At 34.9% G+C, this 27,626-nt stretch overlaps 1 protein-coding gene across 49 annotated transcripts in view; it reads right to left on the reverse strand.

Annotated features, from left to right (window-relative positions):
* Nucleotides 1-27,626, reverse strand: part of LOC125683221 (uncharacterized) — a 68,790-nt gene that overhangs the window by 31,259 nt on the left and 9,905 nt on the right. For 12 of the 49 annotated variants that reach the window (XM_056139469.1, XM_056139498.1, XM_056139478.1 and 9 more), the window contains exon 2: nt 3,921-3,981. In XM_056139469.1, coding sequence (XP_055995444.1) covers nt 3,921-3,981 — 61 coding nt within the window. Of the gene's footprint in view, nt 1-3,920; nt 3,982-9,513; nt 10,385-16,901; nt 17,333-22,689; nt 27,464-27,626 lie in introns of those variants that run through there. The other 37 variants (XM_056139499.1, XM_056139485.1, XM_056139504.1 and 34 more) reach the window with 13 other exon arrangements.

The following is a 27,626-nucleotide window of genomic DNA, read 5'->3' on the forward strand; positions in this document are numbered from 1 at the left end:
ATAAGTTTTAAATAAAAGCATAACATTTTCGGGTTCTTAAGTAAATAATAATACTGGTACACTCACTGTAGTCAAATTGGACCACAGAAACTGATTTACTGACTCCATAAAAGGGTCAAGAAATGCTTATAACTTCATTTAACCCATGAAGAGAATTTAAATCTTCACAATTTTTTTTTTTTTTTACAACAATTGGAATTGTGTCCTTGCTGCCCTTAGAAACCATCAAGGGTGTAGGTGTTGAACATATCATATCAGTGTACACTATTCGTAATCACATTATAAATCATCAATTTCTCCTGAACCATTATTTCACTAAAGAAATATTTCATGTTTAATGAACCTTTACATGTTCTATATAAACAATTTAATCAACTCTGAGATCTATATGTGTAGATTATTTATTTTCTTTTAGAAACAAATCGTTATGTTAGATGTCAAAAGATTCTGCAAAACAGAGCATCCCCTTAATAAACTAATAAGCAAGTCTCCCATCCCCTCAAAACCTTGAATTTCAAAATGTCACACAACCCAGTAATTGCTTAAAATATGATTTCAATCTCAACACATTTAGATGTGTCACAGGCAACCACAAAAGTCTGGTGAAACACCCAAACACAATGTCACATTACATAATGTCCTCCCAACCAAACACCCAAACACAATGTCACATTACGTAATGTCCTCCCAAACACAATGTCACATTACATAATGTCCTCCCTGAAACATAATGTCCCATTATGTAATGTCCTCCCAACCAAACACCCAAACACAATGTCACATTACATAATGTCCTCCCAACCAAACACCCAAACACAATGTCACATTACATAATGTCCTCCCAAACACAATGTCACATTACATAATGTCCTCCCAAACACAATGTCACATTACGTAAAGTCCTCCCAACCAAACACCCAAACACAATGTCACATTACGTAATGTCCTCCCAACCAAAACACCCAAACACAATGTCACATTACATAATGTCCTCCCTGAAACATAATATCACATTACATGATATCCACCAATCAATTGTGAGAGAACTTCATAAAAACTTTGGTACAACACCATATAGACTTTGATCAGGACAAAGGAAGATCCTTTGCAACCTCTCAAGATGATAACACAATCTGAAAGGCTTAAGAAAATGAGTGGATTGACGATTTTAAAATGATGAAATATTACTTCAGAATCAATATGAATAAATCTGCAGATGTCCTCTTTCTTAGGTTTTGTTTACGATCATGAGAGAAGCTGAGACCAATATCAAAAGAGAGCCAAATCTCTGCAAAGCACTTCAGCAAAAACAGCCTATTAGTAACAGACAACATCCCAAATTCTGGCCCCGAAATACTTCAGGTTGGTATGACTGGTGTGTGTGTTTTTATGTGAGATGTGTAAACGAGCCTATTCTGTTTTAAAAATCTGGATAAGCCATTCATGATAGATTATACCTAGCTAATCTGACCTCCTGTATTGCCCAAAATCAAATTATCCCAGCTAGGCCTTTACATGAATCTATTGATTATGCATTTTATCATTTTTATCTTCAAATCTCTCATCATGGTATTTAAATATGATCATTCATGAGAAACACACAAACCAATGTTAATGTTGGTAACAACAAGAGGCTTATAATTGTACCATGAATTCCCATGAAAATGCAAAGATCTACGAATACATAACCTAGTAGTTATGTATCAGATATGTCTGCATATGTCTTGGGTAGAAAAGCTGCTTATATAATTCAAAAATTACTGGTAGCAATGATGCATTTTCTCACATGGGAACAACATCCCCCTCCCCTCTCTTGATAGACCACCACTTCATTGTTCCAAAAGCAAGGACAGTCCATGGTTGAGCAGTAACAAATTAAAGTCTGGAGCTACGTGTATATGCAAAATATTCACAACACATATGCTACAGATGTCTGATGCCAAAGTTCTCTTATAATGATCTATGAAGCTTGGAACACCTTATAAAGCATTCCTGTTTATGCAATGCTGTCTTTTGTATTGCATTGTTATATATATTGCATGAAAAGGTGAAGATAACAAACAGCGGTCAATCTCAAATACAGTTGAACAAACATGGCCTCCGTAAATACCAGAGGTGGGATCAAGTGCCTAAGAGGAGCAAGCATCCCCTGTCAAATGGTCAAGCTCACTGTGAGCCCTGAGTATATCTTGATCAGATAAACAGAGTAATCCGTAGTCAAAATCAGTTTGTAAAGGACGTAACAAATGGTATGAAACACATCAGACAGCATTTGACCCCATGACAGGTTATAGTGGCAATGAAACTAGATCATTATAACAACCATCGAATTTGCAAAATGCCGACTTTAAACAAGACGGTTGAAACTCATGTAACATAAGCTTGTTTGTCAGTAGCCTGCCTTGATTTAAAAACTGATCATATGCAGAACAAGCTCTTGCGAATCAAATAAGTTGAGAGACATAAACACCAAATGCAGGTGATAATGAAATATTGCTACATAAATATTGAAAGTTGACGATGGATTGATTGTATATTGTTAACATTCTTCCTCGAGAATTTTTCACTCATATGGAGTGATCACCATTGCCGGTGAAGGGCTGTAAAAGTTAGGCCTATGTTTGGCGCTTATATGGCCTTTTTTTTATCACACCACATCTGTTGTGACGGGGCCTCAGTTTTTATGGTTTCATCCGAAGGACAAACCCAATTAGTTGCCTCTTTCCACAAGCAATGGGTACTGCATGAGGACCTATTATAACCCAGATCCCCATGGGACAGTTGACAATGGAGAAGCTGGAGTCATCCCATTTGTCATAAACTCGAGTTGTTAGTTTGCCGTTAACATCTATATTTAATAAAATTACTAAGTACAAAGTAGATATGGAAAACTCTGTGGTGTGTTTTATTTCAAGTTCACTGGGATATATCGAATCAACATATGAATGAAAATTATGATTGTGTACATTGTTATGTATAGATTGTGTGCTTTAAATACAGGGTTTTGGTAATGAAACAAGAGAGATCATTAGAAAATCCTGCTTCCCTCAAGATGAAGGACCAGAGATCAACTGCTCTAACATTAGAACTTGAATTCAGAACTACATGTCCTATATCAATTATTAATCATTTCTGAAATACACAACATCCTTATATTTTTTTGAAGAAGAAAAAAATCATTGTATGTTTGACAAAGTCTACCACATTGATTTTTCTACAGGGTATATCTTATAATCCTAAATCCTTTAATCTCCTCAAATCCTTACCCAGTCATTCTTGTAGTATATATATACAATCACCTCTACATGCAAACTCTCAGATTTTGTTGGTAATTTAAAGTATTTGTGATTGGTAATCGATGTTAAATCTTCCACTTCTTACTGATACAAATGCCAATGACATTTTCACAGATATCCAACATACATTTGCCAAAACATATTATATTACATTGTACACTTTCTCTACATAAAAAACCCCTCAGTGACACTTCAAACTTCTGGATCCAGAGATTTTATATTTCAGAATCATCATAGGAGATACATATTATATTCATTTGTGGAGAAAGTTTTTCCACATATTTTGAGAGTAGGAATATGAAAATGATTTCCATGATCTTTATTGATCCCAGTATTATAACTAATATGAATTCAGTATTTTTTGTTGAATACCACAGTTCATTGTAAATTGTGGGTATGTTAGGTCACAAAATTAAGTCCACAACAAAACACAGTGTTTGTCAATGGCTTTCCACAAACTTATAAATTAACAACACTGTATTTTTGACAGATCCAGTCAGTAATCAATTTCAAAATTGATGAAAGCACAGCATTCTGTCCACGAAATAAATTGGTCAATACCAAGTCATATTTCCATGATTTCATGATATTCTGAATTATGGAACCTGGTGTCTGAATACTTACATTAAAATTGGTTTTATTTATTTTGGACGGTCTTGGACTATGGCCTTCTATAGCTGTGTATCTGAAAAGAAAAAAGAAAATTTAATAACACCAATTGTTTTTTCTTTTTTTAAAGTATGGTAAGTTTTTGAAGTAATGAAGAGTACTTTCAGAAAATTTTGAAAGAGTTTTAACCTTAGAATAGATAGTGCTTATTTCTCTCCAATCTAATTAAACTCAGATCCTAAAATACGCTCACAATTGCTACAATAGGATCTGAATTGCTACAATAGGATCTGACATAACCCCATAGGGGATCACGTCCGCATCACCTTTCGCTTGGAATATTCATGAGAACTATCAGCCAGTCAGATTGCGCCATACAGAAAATGATGACTATTTAGGCGGTTCCTAGCAATTCGTAAACAAGTTGCAGTAATCTCTCCCATGAAGTATATTCCACACTATGAAATTGTATATTCTCACAGAAGGAATTTTAAACTTTCACCATAATTGCCCAATATATTCCGTTCATACAAACAACAAAATGTACGATATTAAATACACCCAAATTAAATTAATTGTGAATTGTGATTTATGTATGAATAGGGATGGGTACGATTTGAATAGTTTTCAAGATGGTTTACTTAATTAACGCGAGGAATAATCGACGTCGACGTAAATGGTGCATTGTGACATCAAATCTAGCTGCGATGTGTTTTCTTTCAAACCAAACACTTTTATCGCAGCCATTTTCCTTGAATTGTGAACACCGATGATTTCATGGGCGACGCATTGATTGGCTAACATAAAGTTCACATGAACATGACCCCTAGTCGGGTTATGTCAGATCTTCTTACGCAGAGTATGCGGCGCAGATCTAAGAAGTCTGACTTCAATTAGATTGATTTCTCTCCTTCCCCAAAAAAGGGATTGCAATCTCTAAATTGACCCCAAAAAATGCCCCCTTTTCCCAACCACAGAAGGATGCTGACATAGTCCCATACCCTCCCCCCTCCTACAACACACTTCCTCCTATATCTGCCAGTGAAGCAGAGAGAGATATTTTATATCCTACAACAAAACAAAAAAGTGTTAGGAAATCTTCATAATATTGTGTTTGTAGCAAGGAAAGCAAATATAATTACCATCATATCCTCACACCTGAATAACTTTCCTTTACTTTTCAATAACCCCTTGATCAATATAAAATCCCATACTTTTCTATGGGGCAATAATTGAAGAGGTTTACACAACATTTCAATTATAGTCCTTCAGACTCCATCAATGTAAACATCATTTACCATCAATCTGGATACAACATACAATTGCTGACAGAAAAGCACGATAGGGGGGTTAGCCAAGTACGCTTTACAATCAACTGATTGATTTACATATTACAGTTATTGATCTGCAATCAATTCATGACCTTTTAAGCAATCAAAATAAACATAATCAGAAAGAAAAGCTCTTTCTGCTCTCTGTTCTTTAAAATTTATATTAAACTAAATAATCCATGGATGTATCCGTTCTGCCTGGTACTCTCTTGGCTAGATGAATATTTAAAAGCAGAATTTTCACACAAACATTCATCAGGTAATCACTAGCAGCACCATAACTGTTCTTTTTTGTCATAATCCGAAAATTAATACAGAATATATATAGATATATGATAAGAAACGTTACTGTTCCCACCAAGTTTAAGCTTCTATATGAAGCAGATTGAGATTTTCATCTGATGATCATTATGATGAATTATTGAAGATTAAGACAACATGGCCATTTCAAAAATATCCCCCTGTAGGCTGAATACATGAATCGTCAATCACCAAGATGTTGATCAATTATTTCTATGGCTGTACCCATTATTTATATGACTTTGTTATGATCATGGATTAGTTGTGAACATAATCATATCAAATGAGCTTTGTATAAAAAAACAAAAACTAAAAGGCTTGACTTTATGGTTAAACGATAATATTCTTAATACAGTATGTGCATTTGTTCCAGATATATAAATATATATATAATTATATATAATTATGCACTCCTTCATTTCATCATGACAGAAAGAAGAAAAACTATTAAAGGGCATGCATTGCACAATATTTCAAAACTCAAACCTAGATTCTGAAATAAAAGAGATACCTCAGAATGTTTTTGTTATATAAATGTTAGGTGAATAAATTTGCTATTTCTTCTGGATAACGATAGCTGTGAAATATAGTTTCTGAACTATCTCACCCTAGGGAAATAGTCTCGAAACTATTTACCAGATGCCATATTTTCCCGCGTTTTTTTTTCTTCTGTGACGTCAAAGTCTATAATAACTCTAGTTTACCATTCGGACCACCTCGGTCAATTCCATCTAATGTCGATGTTAGTGTACTTCACTTTGGTATGTCTGACACAAGTAATGTCTACTTCGGTATAATAAAACACCTATTTACTGACTATTCGGAAATCGTTGCTGTCCGAATAGTCAGTAAATAGGTGTTTTATTATACCAAAGTATAGACTCTTCGGATATAGGGCTCACGGCGGGTGTGACCGGTCAACAAGGGATGCTTACTCCTCCTTGGTACCTGATCCCACCTCTGGTATGTCCAGAGGTCCGTGTTTGCCCAACTATCTATTTGTATTGCTTATAGGAGTTATGAGATTGATCACTGTTCGTTATCTTCACCTTGCACTTTACTTGTGTCAGAAATACCAAAGTGAAGTAAACTAACATTCAGCATTAGAAGGAATTGACCGAGGTGATCTGAGTGGTAAACTAATTAGAGTTATCAGACTTTGACGTTACAGAAAAGAAAACGCAGGAAAATATAGCATCCGGTAAATAGTTTCGAGACTATTTCCCTAGGGCAGATAGTTCTGAGACTATTTCATGGCTTGCGTTATCCAGAACAAATAGCAAATTTATTCACTTAACATTTATATAGCAAAAACATTCTGAGGTATAATAAATATATATATATATATCCAAATTGTGTTTTTGAAAAAATCACAGTGTCCGGTATAAAATATTAAAAGAAATAGAGTAAACAGTACACAAAGTTAAAAATTTAACGCAAGCGCTTGCCTTAAATTTTTAACTTTGTGTACTGTTTACTCTATTTCTTTTAATATATATGCATATATATATATATATATATATATATATATATATATATATATATATATAATTATACACATGTATATTAGAATAAAATAAGTCCTTGGTATAGGCAAAATATAGGAAAAAATTCAGATGAAGATTCACATTTATTCCAAAGCGCTTTCCACTGAAAAGCGAAAGCGCTTTGGAATAAATGTGAATCTTCATTTTGGTATCAGGGCAGAATAAAGTCGAAAAATAAAATCCAATATACTCAAACATTTATCTATATATATATAATAAATATATTAAGCAACCAACAGCTGCCAAGTGAACATTTTCCACAGATCAATATAACTTTGCAGGAGGTGGCCATGCAATTAGACAAGTTTCAGTCAATGAAGCCAAGATAACTTGCAGTACTTCAAGGCTTTTAAAATAGATTGATTTTCTTTTTCTACTAGAGGTATCAAAAGACTGAGATTTCATATTTCCCAGCAAAACCAAAACAAACTTTAATCGTGATGGGATAAACTGAGAATCTCCTACACATGTCAAATATTTGTCAGCTTCCTCCGTTGCACTTATCGATTATCATTAACAAACCCAAGTTCCTCCGCACTCAACAATAGCATATATATGTATGGTACAAGTTCCAAAATTTGACAAACAAATATTAACGCTTTCTCTACTTTCCTGATGGAACAAGTGACTTTTTTCAATGTAATCTGTGAAACCTAAACTAAATAAATAAAGAAACAGTTTTCTTAGTGTTGCTATGGTCCTTCATATGCATACCAGGTATATTTTTGTTTGCCAGTAAACACACGACTGTCAAAGTATCTATATTAAGATCTGAGGTATTCTGTACGGAATGGGGGGGGGGGGGGGGGGGGGGGGGGGGGGGGGGGATATTGAGATGGATTACTACAGAAAACATTTTAACATGGTAAAGGAAAAGAAACTTTTAGACATCATAAGGTTTGATTTAAAATCAAATTTAAGTATCCAAGGTAAATGACAGTTAATCCCAAACTGAGTAGAGTTATTGACATAGCAGAGACTGCAGTGCATTGCATCATTGTCAGCGGAGATATTATCATATAAAGCAATATACATTTTACTTAAGTCACTAAGTGATGTTGAATATCAAATACATGTACTAACACAAATTCTCTGATCATTACAAATGAAAATTCAACACATTTTATATTTTCATGTCCAACTACACAAGCAAGAAAAAATAGTCATTCAGACCAATCTAATGTTATATAAATTATGTCCATGAAAAGAAACAATACTAAAACAGAATTTAGTCAGATCATCTTTTAAACACTGTCGAATGTGTGTAATATATTCATCTATGAGCTTTCATATTTTATGTAATAGTGTTTAGCATTTTCTCTGTTACAGGCACATGACATGCAGTTATAGCCATAAAAGGATATTATAATCATAACTTAGACCCCTTGGACAAAAATATCCATTTAAAGCATTAAATCTATGTAGTGGTCAACAAACTTCTATATCATCGAACTTACACTGATGAAATTAAAGATATCCATAATTATGTTCAGGTCATTAGTTTAAACCCTATTTTACTGGAACAGGATTCTATGTAGGCAAAGGAGATCTCTGGTGTTATTTTGACAATTGAGTGCATACATGTAAGCAGATTTTAAAATCTGCAACAATTAAAATAACATTACGATTTACACATCTAAATCAAATATTCCTTGGCACACTTCAAATTAGTGCTTAATTCTATCATTAGATGAGATTTTTAGGATCTGTTCCAGCCTTGTGTATTGGTATTTTGTCACAGATGAGTTGTCTTGAATAGTATTTGAATCAATCCTTGGGATCTAAGCAGGGACTTGACAATGTAGTGTTAGACATTGCAGTAATTTAACAGACACAGAGCTTTTTAAAGAATTCATCTGATAATGCAGCCTGATAATACTATAACAGTTATCACTGACTGCTCTATACAAAATGCTATACACATATAGATGTGTATGCATGGTAACCAAATCCTACAACAGCTCACAAGAGAAAAGAAGAAAAAAACCTAAGAAAAGTCAACTACAAAAAACCGCACTTATTATTTATCAATCTAAGAGTTGACAACGTTAGCATTTTAAAGATTTTTTCTTTCTTTGGTCATCAAAATAATACAACTCCCCATTCTGCCTGTCGAAGACACAGTTGGATAATTTTGATTAAGTAATTCAATGTTAAATTTTCTTATCAATATTCATTAAATGTCTGATAATTTTTTTTTTAACAACTTCTAAGCATATTACTTCCAAATCGGCAGGGAGTCACAATTCCTTTCTTTTAACTTTTATACAGATGATACTGTATGTGACAAGTTTATTGTCAGCATAAAGATTGTCAAAGAAAAGCAATTGTATCATTATGAAGAAAAACCGAAGCCTAATTAATGCAAGGGTTTGTAGAATGATATTATACCCTAGGAAACGAAACAATCGTTACTGACTAGTTCCTTACCCCATAGGAAGAAATTTCTCTTTTCCAGCAACCACGTAACACTCGCCTTCCTGAAAATGTTGTAAATTGGTGACCCTAGTTCCTTGTCGCGGAGTGTAAACTCGATAAACAGAACCACCCGATCTTAATTTAACATCAGTCGTTAGCTGCTCTAGAAATTTTTCGAAGTTCTTGACTTTCTTATCATTATAAGTGACCATCTTAGGTCCAAAATTCTTGTCCCCATTTCTGCAAAACTTGAAGCGTTTTGCGTTTGTAACACTGCGTTCTTCGATTGATGGTAAAGATGAATGAGTAGTATGTGCCATTTCGCTTATTGGCTATAATAAATATCACTCAGAGTAACAACAATATAGTAGCTATTCCATATATCAAGACATCCTATGAACTTGTAGAATCTGTTTTCGTTCGAACAATTCTAATGCTGATCAACCAGTGGTGAATTCTGGGATACAATGTGTTTACATGGAACGACCTTTGAACCGATAATCCTTAGCAACCACGTGTTAAGTGTAAATAAGATATAAAAAGCACATCGGTAGGATTAAACAGATTCCGTCATTTAAAAAAAAAGAAGTTTTTATTACATGATTACAAAAATAAATTTGAAAATAACAAGTAGATTTAATGGTCTGTAACCAAGTCATATTCATAAAGTGTGATTTAAATTTTTATCAATGGAGATTCATGACCTAAATCGACTAGTTACAATCAATATTTGTGTACAACCGTTACAAATAAAATGGATAGCTAGCCATCTATAGATGGAAAAATCTGTTATATTTCAGACCATGTTTTCAACTAACAGTGAAGATAAAATGAGTCAAATATAATTAATTCTTTTAAAATAATAATAATTTAAAAAAAAAAACCCAACAAAAACAACAATACAATTTTATGGCATGACTAGCACGTGAAAACGTCAGAATTTTTGTTTTTCTGTTCAATATTTCATTTATTAGGGCCTACTTCATTTATTCAAAGAACAAGTTAATGACATAATGTCACTTTTAGATTATATGCAAATACTTTTACAAAATACCACTTAAATATACCTATATTTACAAGTGTGGTGGTCAGACATGTTCGATCGCCGGTGTCCAGATAGCTCGATTGGTATTTAAAAGATTAGAGATTCAGGGGGAGGGGGGTTCTATTTTCTCCTTTCCTAGCTGTTACACAAGTACCATTCGATTTTCATTTCCTTTGCATGATATTGCAGTTGGTTTCTACAATTTCAATTTTTTTTTCATTGCAAAGATTTTCATAAATTTATACATATCTGACAATATATTAGATTTGTAAATTTCGCTACCTTACGTTACACTTCATTTGGGTGTATCGCAAAGGAGCGGAATTTACAAGTCTAATTTTGATTAGATTAAAAAAGATTGACGTATTTCAAAAACTACCAAGTAACTTTTAAAGGTTGATATCTCCCCGATTTGTCAAGTACAAGATAAAAATACACCGTGTATTTTTATCATACAACGCTGTGCTATTTTAAATGAGTCAACTTCTTTTTATTTTACTACATAATTCATTAAAAATAACCACTTTTCTAAATCATTTTCATAAACTTGTCAAAATTTAATTTATGATAATCTTTGCACCATGAACAGCACAAATATTTACCGTGTTTCTGGTCTTTTCATATATATATGGTTACACGCTGCTAGATTTGGTTCCGCAGGTCGTGAGTTCAACCCCGGTTAGGGGCGGAAGTGGGTATCCAAATAAAGTGAAATTTTCTGTGCTTTATATATATATATATAATTTTATTTTTTACCTATTGATTACCGGACACTCAGGCAATTTTTCACAATTGGACATACATACATACATACACACACACACACACACACACACACACACACACACACACACACACATATATATATATATATATATATATATATATATATCCATTCACATATTTTAAATACGGATGTAAGAACACACTAAAGGTTTTCGTTCCTCTCTTATACAAAGGATCATAAGCTTATAAGGAATTGGAGTGCTTGGAGTGCTAAAAGTTAAAAGTTTCATTCGTCATATTTCTGCAATTGTTGGTAAAGGTTTTTAAAATCACGAATTTAATGTTTTATGATAAATATTCTATATTTCATAAAAATCAGAGCAAATATGAGTTCAACATCATTGTTCAAACAAGGATATCTTTTAATGAAACGTGAAAGTTGACTATAGTACTACGAATACTTACTTATAAAAACTTTGTCTAACCAGAATTACATATCAAATCGCAGTACCGCATTACTACAATTTGATATGATTTTTCTCCGAAAAATGTTAAAATATGAAATTTTGGTGGGGTTGATACAGACACAGACACACATATATACATTATAAGAATATGTTTATCTGATACAGGAGGACGCTAAATGGTCTCGTAGTCATCGATACCATAATACAAGAACTTTCAAATGAATTTTTTATGCATAATAACATATGCCCGTGTAACATTAAATCTGACCTATATTTTTCGGATGAATGTCCAATTAAATTTCAAACCCACGTAATCAGAATTCACATATGCTTCAGAATGACGAAACTAATTTGATTAAATTACGGTAATTGACCAATATTTTAGGCAATAGGTTCAATCCCAATTAACTGCAGGTGGTATAGTGATATCTGTAAGTTAGAATATTGTAAGATATGAACAATTTAGCAAAGCGGGGAGTAAGGGGGGGGGGGGGGGTCCAGCCCTGTCTGGATTTGTCATGTACTGTCCTGGTCACTACCGGTAGCACAGTTATATTAATCGTACGCTCTCTGTGTTTCTCGCCGTAGGTGAGAGTTGTAGAAGTCGTCGAGACAGAGAAAAGGTAGCAGTCTTACGTGCAGGTCGTATGTGCTTTTATCTGTAGATTACGTGGATCGTATGTGCTTTTATTTGTACATTACGTGGATCGTATGTGCATAATAACTGGTTCGTTCACGTTTTTTTGAAAAATATTTTTTTATTTTTTTTTATGTTAGATACTAAAAATATAACCAAAATTTGCACCTTCTTTTTGGAAGGATAAGAGCAATATTTCAGTCTTTTATGTTTACAAACAAACTAGTGAAAAGATAATTTTGTAATGTAAAGCATCTTAATTTTCCAGTCACAAATGACACATTTTACCCAAAGAATACTTGAAATATGATAGATATCATAAACTTTGATCAATAACCACACGTTTTTAAAACTTTGTAAACAATAACATAACTCAATCTTTGTTTACACAATATATGATACGCTCTCTGTAATGAGCTTCTGTAATATTGTTAATTTTGGTGAAACCTTTTAATCATATTAGACAACTACCCATATTTATGTAGCAATATTCCATTTTCACCTGCTTATGGTGTTTACATTTCTCAACTGGTTCGATACACAAGAGCATGTTCTGCGTATGATCAGTTTTTAAATCGAAACAGGCTACTGACAAACAAGTAGATGGTGCAGGGGTTCCAAAAGTCTCGTTTAAAATCAGCATTTTGCAAATTCTATGGTCGTTATAAAGATCTAGTTTGCCAATACAACATATCAGTGGGTCAAATGCTGTTTGGTGTGTTTCATGCCGATTGTTAGGCCGTTCTTGGCACACTGATTTTGACTACGGATAACTCCGTTTACCTGATCAAGATATAGGGCTCACGGCGGGTGTGACCGGTCGACAGGGGATGCTTACTCCTCCTAGGCACCTGATCCCACCTCTGAGTATACCCAGGGGTCCGTGTTTGCCCAACTCTCTGTTTTGTATTGCTTAAATAGGAATTATGAGATTGATCACTGTTCGTTATCTTCGCCTTTCACAGTAAATGATATTCATTGAAAGTGAAAAACGAGATTTTGAGGAAAATCGTGAATCGGTCCCTTATGATCTATCTTCAGCATAGCCATAACCCACAGCTCCAATCCCTGGACTTTTAGACAAACAAACATTGACCTGATTTTATCGAGTGTCAGCGTAATAAATCAACATTTGTTCCAGTTGACATGGTAATTTATTCACGATACACTTATTTACATGTATTTGGCTACTGTTAGGGGGCATTTGTGTCGTATCGAAAAATCTAATTTATCGAATTTTATCAGATTTGCAGTAATTTAATGGTACCGTGTATAAATACCTTGGTTTCTATTTGTTTTCAAAATTACATGTGTTGATCTTTGACCTACTTTTAGAAAAAGTCAAGGTCAGTGGATGGTAAATACTTGTCAAACTTTCAGGAATATTATTTAGTATGGAGACCTTAGTTATTATTGGTTTTCAAGTTTAAAGATAACAAGGTGTTTGTGAAACACTGATGCCCCCGGATTACAACAACGTGGAACTGTATGATATTGAGTTTTCTTTTAGATTTCCAAAAATTAGGTCAATGTCAAGACCAACAAGACGACAATAGAAAGGTCTTTCCACCAGGTATACACATACCAACTATGAAAGCTCTATCTTTCATGGTGTAAAAGACATGACCGAGGTTAAAGTTTTTTGAAAATTTCTAAAACTAGGTCAAAGGTCAATGTCAAGGTGTCAAGGTCAACAATTCTGGTGTCGTTAGAGATGTCTTCTCACAAGAAATGCACATGCTATATATAAAAGCGCTACCTCTTATGATTTGAAAGATGATTTATATTCGAATTTTCTATATGTAGGTGAAAGGTCAATGTTAAGGTCACCAGGTCAAAGATTTTGGTGTCAATGGAAATATCTTACCACAAGGAATACACAGCAAAATCAGGGAACATAAATTGCATTTTTTTTCTTCTTTTTTAACATATTGAGATTAAAAAATATAGTAAGCTGTTTTAATTTCAGTGTGTTTTTTTTTATACTGATAGAGTAATTTTATGAAACATGTAATGAATAAAGCATCTTCCCATTTTAGGAAATTATAACAATTTATTAATAAATTCAATTCCCTAATCTATTATTAGAAAGTACCGGTCAATCCGAGTTTTCTATGTTTATAATTAGAAAGACCGGAAAGAGAATTTGATTGGTTGGAATTACATACGCAAACGAATCACATGCATTGTTACACGTAGCAAAATTTCCCTAATCTATTATTAGTTAAGTACAGGTCAATCCGAGTTTTTGTATGTTTATAATTAGAAATACCCTGTCAATCTGCATTTATATACTTTGACACGTAATATCAAATGAGCCAATGGTGAAGTGCATTACAATACATAAAAATAATATTATGTCATGTTGTTTTACAATATGTCATGTTGTGTTATAATAAGTCATGTTGTGTTACAATAAGTCATGTTGTGTTATAATATATCATGTCGTTTTACAATAAGTCATGTTGTGTTATAATATGTCATGTTGTTTTACAATATGTCACATGTTACAATATGTCATGTTGTTACAATATGTCATGTTGTTTTACAATATGTCATGTTGTTTTATAATATGTCATGTAGCTAAAGGATATCTTCTTTTACAAGACACAAACGCAAAATATATTTTGCCCCTTTAACGTTCGAGAAAGAAATACAGTTCATAATTAAACTTTAACCAAATTCATATTTGATCATTTTCAGTCTTCAAAGATTCTGTACATACTGTACAATCGTATCTCAACTCCCTCCTTCTCTGGAATATATATCATATTCCTTTAGTTGTTAATCAATATTTCATGCAAGCTCAGACAACCCTAGTGTCCTTCGGTAATGATATCAATCAAAACTGCTATATAATGTATAACTTTCTCTCCATGATCTAGGAGATTTATATACGTGCGTGTCTTAGCATAAGCTCCTCTTAATCCAAGGTTTGTCATGTCTACCTTTTCAATGAAATCATTCGAAAACAAATTAATTTGAGTCTGTGCCCCGTCAAAACCTAATATTCTTTAGTTGTATTAAACATGTAGGCCCTACCGTATTCCATACAAGAAATAAACAGTAATTAATTACTGAAGTATTTGAAATACATGTTATAGTAATAGACCCCAGGACTTTGTTTTGTGCTGAGACAAGATTGATGTATTTGTACAAAGACACCCCAACTGTCAGGATTCTTCAATGCTGAGTTCCTTCGAGAGAAAAAATGGTTGATCGATAAAACTCGTAAAGACTGCACCAAGGCTTGAAGTCCGGTAAACACACAGACAGCGTTTTATTTGATTAGAAATTTAATCATACTCAAAGATTTCACTTAAATATTTTAAATTGATACACTTCTCGATAAAAAGTATTTTACTGGTGTTTTCATTGCACCGAAATTGCAATACATATTAATTATATCCCCCACTCTCTCTTATGGAATTCCTTTATTGAATTTATCACTTTTGCGACCTTGAGAACGAGAACAAATCGCAAAAGTGTCTTTTTAAACTTTCACGATATATTGCTAAATTGATCATTCGTTTGCAGAGCCAGTCGTAAAATGAAATTTTCCAATTAAAATTGGCCAAAACTAAATCTCCCCGAGTGCCTATGGAATTCATTATTAGTATAATCTTGACTGGGTTTTCATTGGCATTGTGTAAAATGAAAACTGATAGGCCATCTGAGGCAACTATGTCTTTTGTTTACACTACGTCACTTGATCAATTTCATTTGGAATCAACCGAGTGTGTATTGCCTTAAATCGGTTTATTTTGTTTTCAAAATGACGCTTTTTTGGCATGTTATTTCATACGAATTGTCCCCTATAAATCAAACTGCAGTTGATATATAGTAGGATTTTTGCAAAATGGTCGACAAACTTGTATGACGACATTGCTTTCAAATCTATTATTCATATCGTATCGAAATTCCCATCTTTTCAATAAGTTGAAATAGATCATTTGATCTCACTTCATAATATGAAAATTATGATAGAAAATTCTTAACAACACGTTCAATCTCGCCAAATGTGCAAAGAATGAATTATCGGTTTGGTAATCGGCTTTTACGGCGATTCCTTTTCAGGAGAAAAAGAGTTAAGGTACAATTTTTTCTTACAAACACGCCGCGGTTCAACTACAGAGTGAAACAATTCACAAGACTATTTCCCTTACCGCACTGAGTAACACAGTTTTAATTCTTTGAAATATTAATTTTTATCTTGAAAAATAGGACATCTGCTTTATTCTTATAAAATTTACTTGTTTAAAACCTCAAATTTGTTTCGCGTCTTCTGAACCAGTGTCACCATTCTAAATTGATATTTCATGGAATAGCTAAGTATATACTCAAAAAGAAAAGCATAGCTTGTTCAAAGGAATAACTTTGCAACCATGCAGTAGTAAATCCCAACCGCTAACATAACATCTTTTTAAAAAGAGAGATGTCTGTTAAAATTACGTGTGTAAACATAACATCTAACGAGTTTTACCCCCAGAAAGAACTTTGCAAAACCGCTTTTTGGTCATCTCACCTAAGTCTTCTAAGGTGTTCATTGTCGTTCAGAGCGTGGGAGGTAACATAGATGCTCTCAGGCTTGATTTGGTCATAGTCCGTGATCCTGGTCCCGTGGTCCGGCGTGAAGAGCCGTCGGACAGCCCTTTCCTCCTTTAGGCTGTTCGTTAAGTAATTCAGGAACGATTCAAAAGTCGGGTGCTGTCGCTGATTAACAACCACTCGCTTCCCCGGAAACCACGGATCTCCATTTTTATAAACTTTGATAGGAGTTCCATGAACTAAATCTCTTTCCTCTATGGATGGATATTTTCCCCAGGACATTGTTATCAAAATAAAACACTACATTAAACCAGCGCCCCGTTCGATGTCTTACTTCTTTACTCTTTCACCGGTGGATTGTGGGATTGAACTTAGACAACGTAGTCATGACGACAACTAGTAGTTCCATTGAGCTAAGAATTCAGATTGAATTTATTTTTAAAAACTAATTCATCTAAATAAAAAAATCGACAATGACTTAGATTGAGTGACATTTACTCAACTTCAAGAAAATTCTATATTCTATACATTTTCTTTATTGAAAATTAACATTTTTGCACATGGAAATAATATGCATGCTTGGTTATAAAAGAATTTCATGAACCGTGCCTCGTTATGGGACAGAAAGTTTTCATTTTTGGAAAACATTCAAAGCTTTTTACTTACATTTGTATGGGAGGAATCACAAAGCCTGTCGACAAATTTTTAAATTCACAAAAGTTAGCACACTACTGTCGAAAACGGCAAGTACAATGAGACTCCCATAACAATCCTACATCCACATAATAAGAAATATCGCTCCGTACTATAAGAGGAGTTATTTCACAAAATACCTCAACAAGACCTTTTATTTTTTAGGAACCCAGATTCCGCTACCGTTCGCATGTTAATAGTGCATATTGCTCGGGATTAACTTTTCAGGAGGTATGATCGTTCAACATATTGCATGTACTGTAGATCACGCCTTTATGAACTTTGCTATCGGAGCAAATTGATGAGGTGATGTTTGTGCTTTACTGAAACATAAAAGCGTCCTTAAATCGCAAATTAGCTATTCTTTCAACAATGCAACAGCCTGGTGGTTAGGTCGCTCCTTTACAACCACGAGGACCCGAAGTCAGTTCTTGATCTCAGCCAGCGCGTCAAACCTAAAACGTTTAACATACTAGTAAGCAGTGACTTCATCAAACGCCCGGCGTTACTTTGTGGTCTGCCACATCGCGGTAGACATTGCCACAATAAAGAACTCTCGCTGTTACAACCCCGAGGACCAAACTTTGCAGCACTTCACTTCTCTACAGGAGTGAAAATTTATCCGTGTTAAACAACATACAAACGAACAAAACCATAATATTACTGGAAAGTCCATGTTCTTTCAGTGATACCGATATAAGGCAGGTCAGATTTTAACAACCCATCTCCCTTCACATCCACTCTAAAACAAAGTCAAACGAAGGGAATGCAGAATAAGTACATCCGGGTCCCGTATAGAGTGGGAATCTGATATACCAGAGTTTTAATTTGAAAAAAAAAGTCGGTTATTGTTTGCCATTCCATATGATGTCTATAATACGAGTCTTTCGGTAAATTTTGAGGAAAACTTTTATTTTCTATGAGGGATATCGTCAGGATCGTCTTAAATATTGCCAGAACTCTTGCTAATATTTCAGAGCGTTCCCACTCTCAGTAAGGCAGGCTGATTAAATAGAACCATACCCCTCGCAGGTCGATGAGCACGTATGATGGTAAGATGAGGGATGACATATGTACAATGGTACGATTGTAACAGAGACTGGTTCATTCCTATGCTGAGAATCGAACCCGGGACCTCTGGCACAGCAGTCCAGTGCTTTACCAATCGTCATAGCGATTACGATGGTGTGATATTCCATCGCTTCATCGTTTTAGCGCACTATCGCCATAAAGCGTCACCACTATAGTGTCAGAAGTTTGTGGAGTTGTAAAAAGTCTATGGAAGGCATGGTGAAGTCGAGTCTTTTATGGACTTTAGCAACTCACACATTTCTGCAGACAGTAACTAACCTAATTATGTCTCCTAGAGCCTTCTTTGGACCACCGAGCATAGGGCTAAATTTTGCAGCCCTTCACCGGCAGTGGTGATGTCTCCATATGAGTGAAATATTCTCGAGAGTCCCTCTTAAATAATATTCAATCAATCAATCAAACTTTGGACCTAGAAATTTCTGCAGACAGTGAGCAACAAACCTAATAAATGTTTAGTATTGTTGAGGACCAATATGTTTTACATGTATATGTAAAAATGTATATAAGAAAGAAATACAAAATCAAAAACACGTTGACGGGCGCCGTGTTTCCGTCTAAATGTCTAAAGAAATTTAGACAGCAATCACATGACACGTTTATCCAATGACAGAGCGTCATTCTAGTCCGAGGCAAAACAAATAAGGATTTATAATAACTTTATTGCGAAAGACATACATCTTATAGCATTAAGGATAGTGCGATAGTGAATTCTGAATTTTATAGTCTATATTTCTTTTTCTTTGGTTAAATACCACAGCATTTCTGCAACTCGGAAATTTCTGGAAGGCCAATGAAATGACAGTACGCACAACAGTAAGACTGTTCAACAGCAAAGTAAAGCAGTGCTCTGGTAAGTGTCAGAAACATGAGGACATCTGTTACAACAACAAACAGGATCCAGACATTCATCAACACATGTCTGAGACGAATCCTCCAGATCAGATGGCCTGACAAAATCAGCAACACCGAACTGTGGCAGAGGACAAACCAAGCCCTAGTCAAAGAGGAGATATTAAAGAAAAGATGGAGGTAGATAGGGCACACTCCACATACAAACATCACATGGCAATCATTATCATGGAACCCCCAAGGAAAGCGTAATAGTGGTATGCCAAGAAACACCTGGCGGAGAGACCTGGAGGCCGACAACAAAACAATAGGAAAAACTTGGAAAGAACTGGAACAACTTGCGCAGGATAGAGAGGTCTGGAGAAATCTTGTAGGCGACCTAAGCCCCCCCCCCAACAACAACAACAAATACCACATAATAGAACTAACTGACCTATAGGGAAAAAAAACATTTTATCGTCATAGCACCATCGCGTTATAGTCACCACACCATCGACCAAGTCGATATTTGATACAGTCCCATATAGTGAACAAAGTGACCCAGTCCAGACTCCATACAGCCCAATCCAGATTCCATTTATTCAGCATTCTCTTCAAAATGACTAAACCTTTGCCTTACTTGAAGAGCATGCAGGTTTTGAAATCCAGGGCTAAGATCCCTGTCTTTGTCAAATTTCAAATACACTCGTCTTCCATTTCAATAACTTTTTCACTTTACAGTAATGATGATTTTAAAAAACCTTTTATGAAAATAAAGAGTCTTTAGCTGCTCGTATTAATACAACAATCGTAGAAAAGAAAGAAGGCAGAGTTTGAAGTCCATTAAGTGACACTCAATCAATTATAGGACGCTTCCAAAGCAAATGGTTATTGGTATTATATCAAGTGGTATTTGCCAGGTGCAGTAATAAAATCTTGAATATATAGATGGAGTCAAATCAAATCAGATTTTTAAATATCAGGTAGATATTATTAAGACTGTCTATTCAGAATAAGCGGGGAAGGAAAATTGAACTGGCTGCAACCAATACAAACAAATCTGGCAGTAGAATAGAATCTGATACACAAACTTTTATCTACATGAAAAGGAATATAGGATATTAACCATGCTGATACCAACATTGCATAATCAAGAAATATGGAAAACATAACGTATTTCAACAATCTAGGAAAATCAAGTCCAATTTTTCTGACATATTAAAGGAAATTATGAAATAAATAAATGAAAAAAATAGCATGTTTATCCGACAACGTCATTTCTGTTGGTAAAACGATGATTCCAATAGTAGGCTATACCTTTTTTTAAATCAGGAAAGGTAACTCTAGTGTGATATTTATCAAATGACAACGAGTGTAGAAGGAGGACAGGGGATCTTGTATAGCTGGAACATTTTATGCAATCTTTTAGTATGCCATCTAACTCTCAATTTGTAGGAGATGTCATTAATTTTATTCTGAAAGGTACAAGTTTTATTGATGTCAAATATTTACTTACTTTTATGAAACAATCTTTACTCTTTGAGTAGTTTAAAAGTTAGATTAACATTACTTCAGAAGTGGGTCAATTTAAAAAGCTTAAAATTTTCTAAATCTGAAACATCATTCTTAAAGAATGGCCCATTCTTGATCAAAATTTCGAGGAAACAAAGTTCTTTGGAATACTTATTGACTGCAAGCTTACCTCTATAAACTAAATCAAGAACACTTTAGTTGGAATTTCGTCCAAGATTTAAATTGAACCACGGTTGTGTTGTTTATGTCAGAGGGAAATTACAAGGGACTTGACTCCTTGATACGATCCGATTATCACCCGTACCCTTTGACTGACGCCTCTTCCGAATCTCAGACCAGTGTCACACAAAGCGATTAAGGAAATCTTGCCCGAATTTCGGCCGCTTGTTGCAATTAAAATGGGTTACACTGAATTTCGCTCACCCGAGTTACCTTTGCCCATATTTAAAGATTCGCATGTAAAACTCGTATCCCTATTGTGGCCCTATCCTAGAACCACTTGGCCAATTTCAACCAAACTTGGCCCTCATTTGTACAAACTTGAATCCCTTTCACAAAAGGATGATTTGTACCAAGTTTGGTTGAAATTGGCCAAGTGGTTATAGAAAAGAAGATGAAAATGTGAAAAGTTTACGACGACGACAGACAACGGAAAGTTTTGATCAGAAACTTGAGCCTTCGGCTTAGGTGATTTAAAACCTATATTGATATACAGAAATCGTATGTATTTAAGTTTTTTTTATTGTATATATTCTATTGAAAGAAAAGAAACTATGCAATCGGGTTTTGAACGTGGAAAGAATTAATTAAAACTGGTAAATAGTTTAAATTTACAATCAAATCTTTATCTTAAAATACACCATTGTTTCAAAAATAAAGATTTTGAAATTTCTTAAATGTTCTTTAAAAATGTGCATTAAATTCTCTTGTAGTTGATTAATATTTTTTGTTTTCCAACATTTAGTAATTACTAGTAAAAAAAAAAAAAACAACCTCATCTTGAAACTACACAACCTTATTCGCTGTTTAGAACCTTTCTTGTCTATATTCACTACTAATTTCTTAAATTAAGTCAAGCCACCAAACAGCAGCCACTATTGAGACGGTCTACATATAAAAGCTTCTTGCCACCGAAACATGGCCAAAATAAAGATGGTTCTACGGCGATTAAGATGGTTCTACGGCGATTCCCATGCAATTTGGATTGTGCATTCAATTTGGTTTCAAACTACATGTATTTAAAAACCAAAAAGACCGTGCATGGCTATGTCTAACGTGAAAATGACAACAGCAATGGTCACAACCGCAATCCGATAGAAAGAAAAACTTTTGATAATAGTATACCGGTACGAAACTTACAAAGCGCAATTTCACGCTACGGGTAGGAAGACCTTACATATATATATATTGCTGTGCTGCTCAAAATTATGGATAGAATTGGCTTGATGCCTAGAACTCATTAGAGCAATTGACATATCCTCTTTGTCCTATCATTTAACCTGTACATATCAATTAATTGCTCTATGGGGACTATATAAAACAGAGACATCGGAATCCAAAACAGACCAGACCTACCAACACCTAGCAGCGCCGTCATAGACTTTCCTTGTCACTCTTACCTGATAGGTTCGAATTTACCGGAAGCAGCAACGTAAGAATGGTCATCCATAAGCTGATTAAAGGTAGATACTTCCGTCCCTCCTTCTGGGGTATAAATCCCTCTCACTGGTCGGTCGAACTTCAATTTTTCTTGCACTGTATCCAAAAAGATCTCCCATGTTTTCAAGAGATTTTCGTTCACCAGAATTCCTTTTGCTTTGAAGAACCTATCGCCGTTTCTGTACATCTTAATTATTTTTCCGTATGGAAGTTCTCTTTCGTCAACGCGTGAAATATTTTGTTGTCTTTTGGGGTCTACCGGCGGTAAAGGATTCGCTTTCTTCATAGCGAGATACTGTGTCCAAAATTTAGGATTGTTTTCTGCAGATTATTCATTCAGATTGATTCAGTTAATCACAAAAAGTTATCCAAACAAGTTAGAGCAAATCTTACACATTGTTCAAGATTGTTGGATTCGAAATCTGATAAGGAGTGAGGGAGTCGCACATCAAACCAAGCAGGTGCGAGACATTTCACAGCGTCTAATGGACAAGTATCTTTATATCTTTTTTTTTTTTTTTTTTTACATATATTATAAATAGGTTAAGTTTACATTAGTAAGCTATGATTCACATGTGTATTGAGGGTGCATGCATTCCCTTGAAATATTCGATGGGTTCATGGTTACTATTTTGTTTGCATCTAACGTGGCTTCATAAACGTTCAACTTCAAAGAATTCAACAAGCATGAAGAGGGGACAAGGCCTGCCCGTGGAAGCGTATTTCAATATCTGATGGCTCGGTGCAAATCGTATCAAGTAATCAGTGAGTAAAATCTAACAGCCCATTTACTAAATAGAATGATATCTAAAGATATTCCTTCATCCAATGCACAGCTTGAATTTAAATAAAAACAATGTGTTTCGCCAATGACTACGGAATTTGCTTTGAATCCAATGCGTTCGCGTCGTTCATAAACATACATATAAAAAGTTCAGAGACAGGACTCAGTCTTGTTAATTTTTATTATTTCATAGAACATTTTTGCTACAACTTTCCAAAACTTAAAATTGATTGAAATCTATTTATAGAGCCGTGGATTTTAATTTCGTTTTACAGAATTGATAAGAAAGATCGAAACCGGACATACACGTTGATTGACAATGCATACATTAGATTAGGAATGGGAGGTATCAATGTCACTACATGGGCGAAGCGATATGAGCTCTTGGCTCTACAATGTGCGGGAGATATTTAGATTATGTAATATTTTTAAGAAATAAATTCAACTCTGCGATAGCTATCACACTTTTTTTTTTCAAGAGTGAATTTAGAAAGTACTCTTTATTCCCACATAATAGAGTATTTGATCGCCAAGGTTGATCTCTTTTAAAATAAAATAGTTAGTTCCCTTGCGTCAAAACCGATTGAGTGATCGGGCAAGGTATAAATCAACCCAAAAAAAATGAAACTTATCCACAGCCACGAATTATTTTCCCTTTCCCCATCTCTCATGCATTTATACCAGCTTTGTTCCTGCTATTTCATTTTGCACACATACATATTCTTGCATTCTGCACTACACGCGGAGTCTTCATATTTCTGTTGAAATTCAATGCAATAAAGTGATGAAATAGACAATTCCTAAAATCCACCCAAAGATAGTGGACCATCTCAACGAAACAAGGTTAAGTTTCACCTATTGTGATGTTTTCATGTAGTGCTGTTAACGAGCACAGCAGGTGCTTCTGTAGAAAAAAAGATGAGTTAATCATTTGTTTTATGCAGGCTTACGTTGACTTAAGTACCCCCATTGAATGCCCTGGAGACGTCACTATAATGAGTGTAGAATGTCCATCCAATCCGTTATTATGTGTTGATGTCGCTGTGAATAATATAGATTTCATCATTAGATCGAAAATAAGATCTATCATATTAAATCATCTCCATAAGGAACTAATTGATATTGCCCTCACCAACAGCGCACTACAGATGAGGCCATCAAAGGAACCACCAGGTCATGTGATAATCGACTGTAATCCATGGGACTGACTTGTGGTATCTTTCACAAACTTCATTTAATTATTTTCTTCCTTAACAGCAATTACGTCCCTAGCTACTGGTATCTGATAGATCAAGGTTTAATTCGCACAACGAACTGTAAACTGCAACAAGGTAGCCCAGCTCTTCTCAGAAGTGTTGGATCTCCCCAATCGCCCCGTTCTTAAGAAGGATCTATACTAACATCATTTGGTCATTGTGCACGCAACTGTCTGTTTTTATGGTAAGAGGAAAACTAGGCAAATGCACGTGGACTCTCTTTTTAGGAGGACATTCGGAAGAACAGATTTACAACAGAATGAAGACTCTACAGAAATTGAAAGTCCGTGATCTAATTTACCTTTTGATCTTATGTTTTAGATATCGTGCAGTAAAGCATTTTTCTCCAACAACAGACCTATTATAGTCACTAGCACTGTGTAATTATAGTCACTAGCACTGTGTAAATGTGGGTCAAAGAGAGTTATGTCGCCTGGGTCTCATTGATGTTTGTTTTACTCTTGCCAAAAGGTCTTCTAAAGTCCCACAAAGACTTGCTGAGATTAATATCGGTCTTCTTGTAGACGGACCGTTACAACGGAGACATCGACATGTTGTAATGAAAGATAATGTTTGAGGAGACGACTGCTATTGTATTTATCTTTAAGATTCGATTGTTGACCTATGGATTACAATGTATGTTAGGAGTTTGTGTATCACACTAAATCGTTTGCGCGTTCCATATATTCGACAAGTTCCTGTGTGTTCTTGGTGATTTATTGCATCACGTCCGTGTAATAAACTATTAGTAACCGGCAAACACGATGACAGTTTTGAAAATAAGCCAATGATACAGAGTCTAGCATCGTAAGAACTCGCCGGTAATTAAACGTACGGTTGTCCTATATCTAATACATGTACTTCAAATCAATTGATACTTTAAAACCACGCACTGTACTTTTACTAGTATAAGAAATGTAATCAATGCATAGGTTTTTAAGGAATAAATAATTAAATACCAAGGCAGAAACGCAGTCAGTCTTGTTTAGGTAAATGGGTAGGTAAATGTTGTCTTGGTGAAGTAAAAAGTCAAAATTCCCACCATTAAAATCAGAAGCCACGGGTGGGGTAGAGGAGACAACTACATCTACAGGTATGATCAAGAATCTCTGGGTTGGTGTGGGGTTTGTTTGGCACCTAATGATCACGTATGACCGCTGTGTGTACGTATTATATGGGAAGAATGGGTTAAAAGACACTCACTGAGCAGATGAAAGCAATACTGACACATAAGACATTGTTGGGTGGTTCAATCTCAAATGTTACACTGCCACAATGAGGTATACGCTAAGCAAATAATGACAAAAGGATTTAAAGACAAATATACTCAGTCTCCATTGCCCTTGTTCCTGTTTTTCCTTTTTTGATAAATCTCTTCTTCTCTACTCTCGGCGTGTTTATTCTTTGCGTCAACTCACAAAGTAGATTAATTGACAGATTTACATTGTATCTTTGTCGTGTCTTTTCGCTTACCGTGCCATACTTATTTGAATTATTCCAAAAAGTTCAAAGAGGTACAAAACTGGGCATGACCTTAAAAGCCACCTCAAGCCGCGGTTCAAAATGGTCGTTTCTAGGGTGAAAGAATGCTTTTTCCATTGCATGCTATTCGTAACTGAATCTCGAAGAAAATATGACAAGGTGGAATTCTTACAAAAACGATTATTACTTCCATAGACATTAATATCATGATGTTTAAAGATAACGAACATAAGAAACAAACCGATTGCCCCGTTGGATTCGAACTCACGATCTACGAATCTGTAGTCCAGCGACACGCACACACATTGCAGCGTAGACTTTTGTTTGTAAGGACACCCCCCCCCCCCCTCGTAAAAACGGGTCCGGGTTAGACTTTCCCTCGGAAATGAGCCCATCATAGAATTTCCCCTTATGAAGAATTACCCAAGCCCATCTTTCACTTCTAGGAAAAAGCGCCCCAGTAAAGAAATATCCCCCCCCCCCCTTTGACTCAGTACGTTTTCCCCGCTTCTTCCATCTTTAGCGAAACATCTATATTCGTTTCCGGTTCTATTACTAGAATTTACAAACTAAAAAAATTGATTAATTAAAAAAAGACGAAACACCGTGAAATCTTATTCACACAGTTAGGTTTTTGTCTACTTTAATATTCGATCATTTAGTAAATATAAGTATACATTTTTGAAAACCAATTTTCGATCAAAATGTTTATGCAATATCCGCGTGTATTCCCATAGACTGGGCAGCAGACACAGACTATTTCAGCAGGAATAAGCTATATACCATTCACTACCCAGAATTTCGTGCGCTGTTCTCGTGTAAGTGAAGCTTGCGCAATGCGCCCTCTGGTGAGACAAGTTTTTACGATTGATTGAATATTGTTTAACGTCCCTCTCGAGAATATTCACTCATATGGAGACGTCACTACTGCCGGTGAACTTTTACGATAACACACTACACTGGAGATCTATGCAGATCTGCAGCTCTCTGGGAAAATATTGGGACAGAGCTACAGGTCCAACCCTTATAAAAAAAACAACCTTCGATTGAAGGCGTAGAAAAATCTGTGCAGGTTTGAAGCCTTGCATCGCGCATCGCCATCTCAAAAATGTAATATCAAAAAATCATAATACATTTCCCAACTCTACTTGTGTTCAAACATACCTTCAAACATTCACTAAACCACAACGCAAACCAAAAATTCACAGCTACAAATGATTTCGCTGTTTCAAGCACAGGCACTCGACGTTTTAAATATCTATAATAAAAAAAATTGTCTTCCTCTAAACATAATATTATGTTTAGAGGAAGACAATTTTTTTTTATTATAGATATTTAAAACGTCGAGTGCCTGTGGTTTCAAGCATTCGCTAAG

The sequence above is a fragment of the Ostrea edulis genome, chromosome 6 (assembly GCF_947568905.1).
Source record: "Ostrea edulis chromosome 6, xbOstEdul1.1, whole genome shotgun sequence".
NCBI lineage: Eukaryota > Metazoa > Mollusca > Bivalvia > Ostreida > Ostreidae > Ostrea > Ostrea edulis.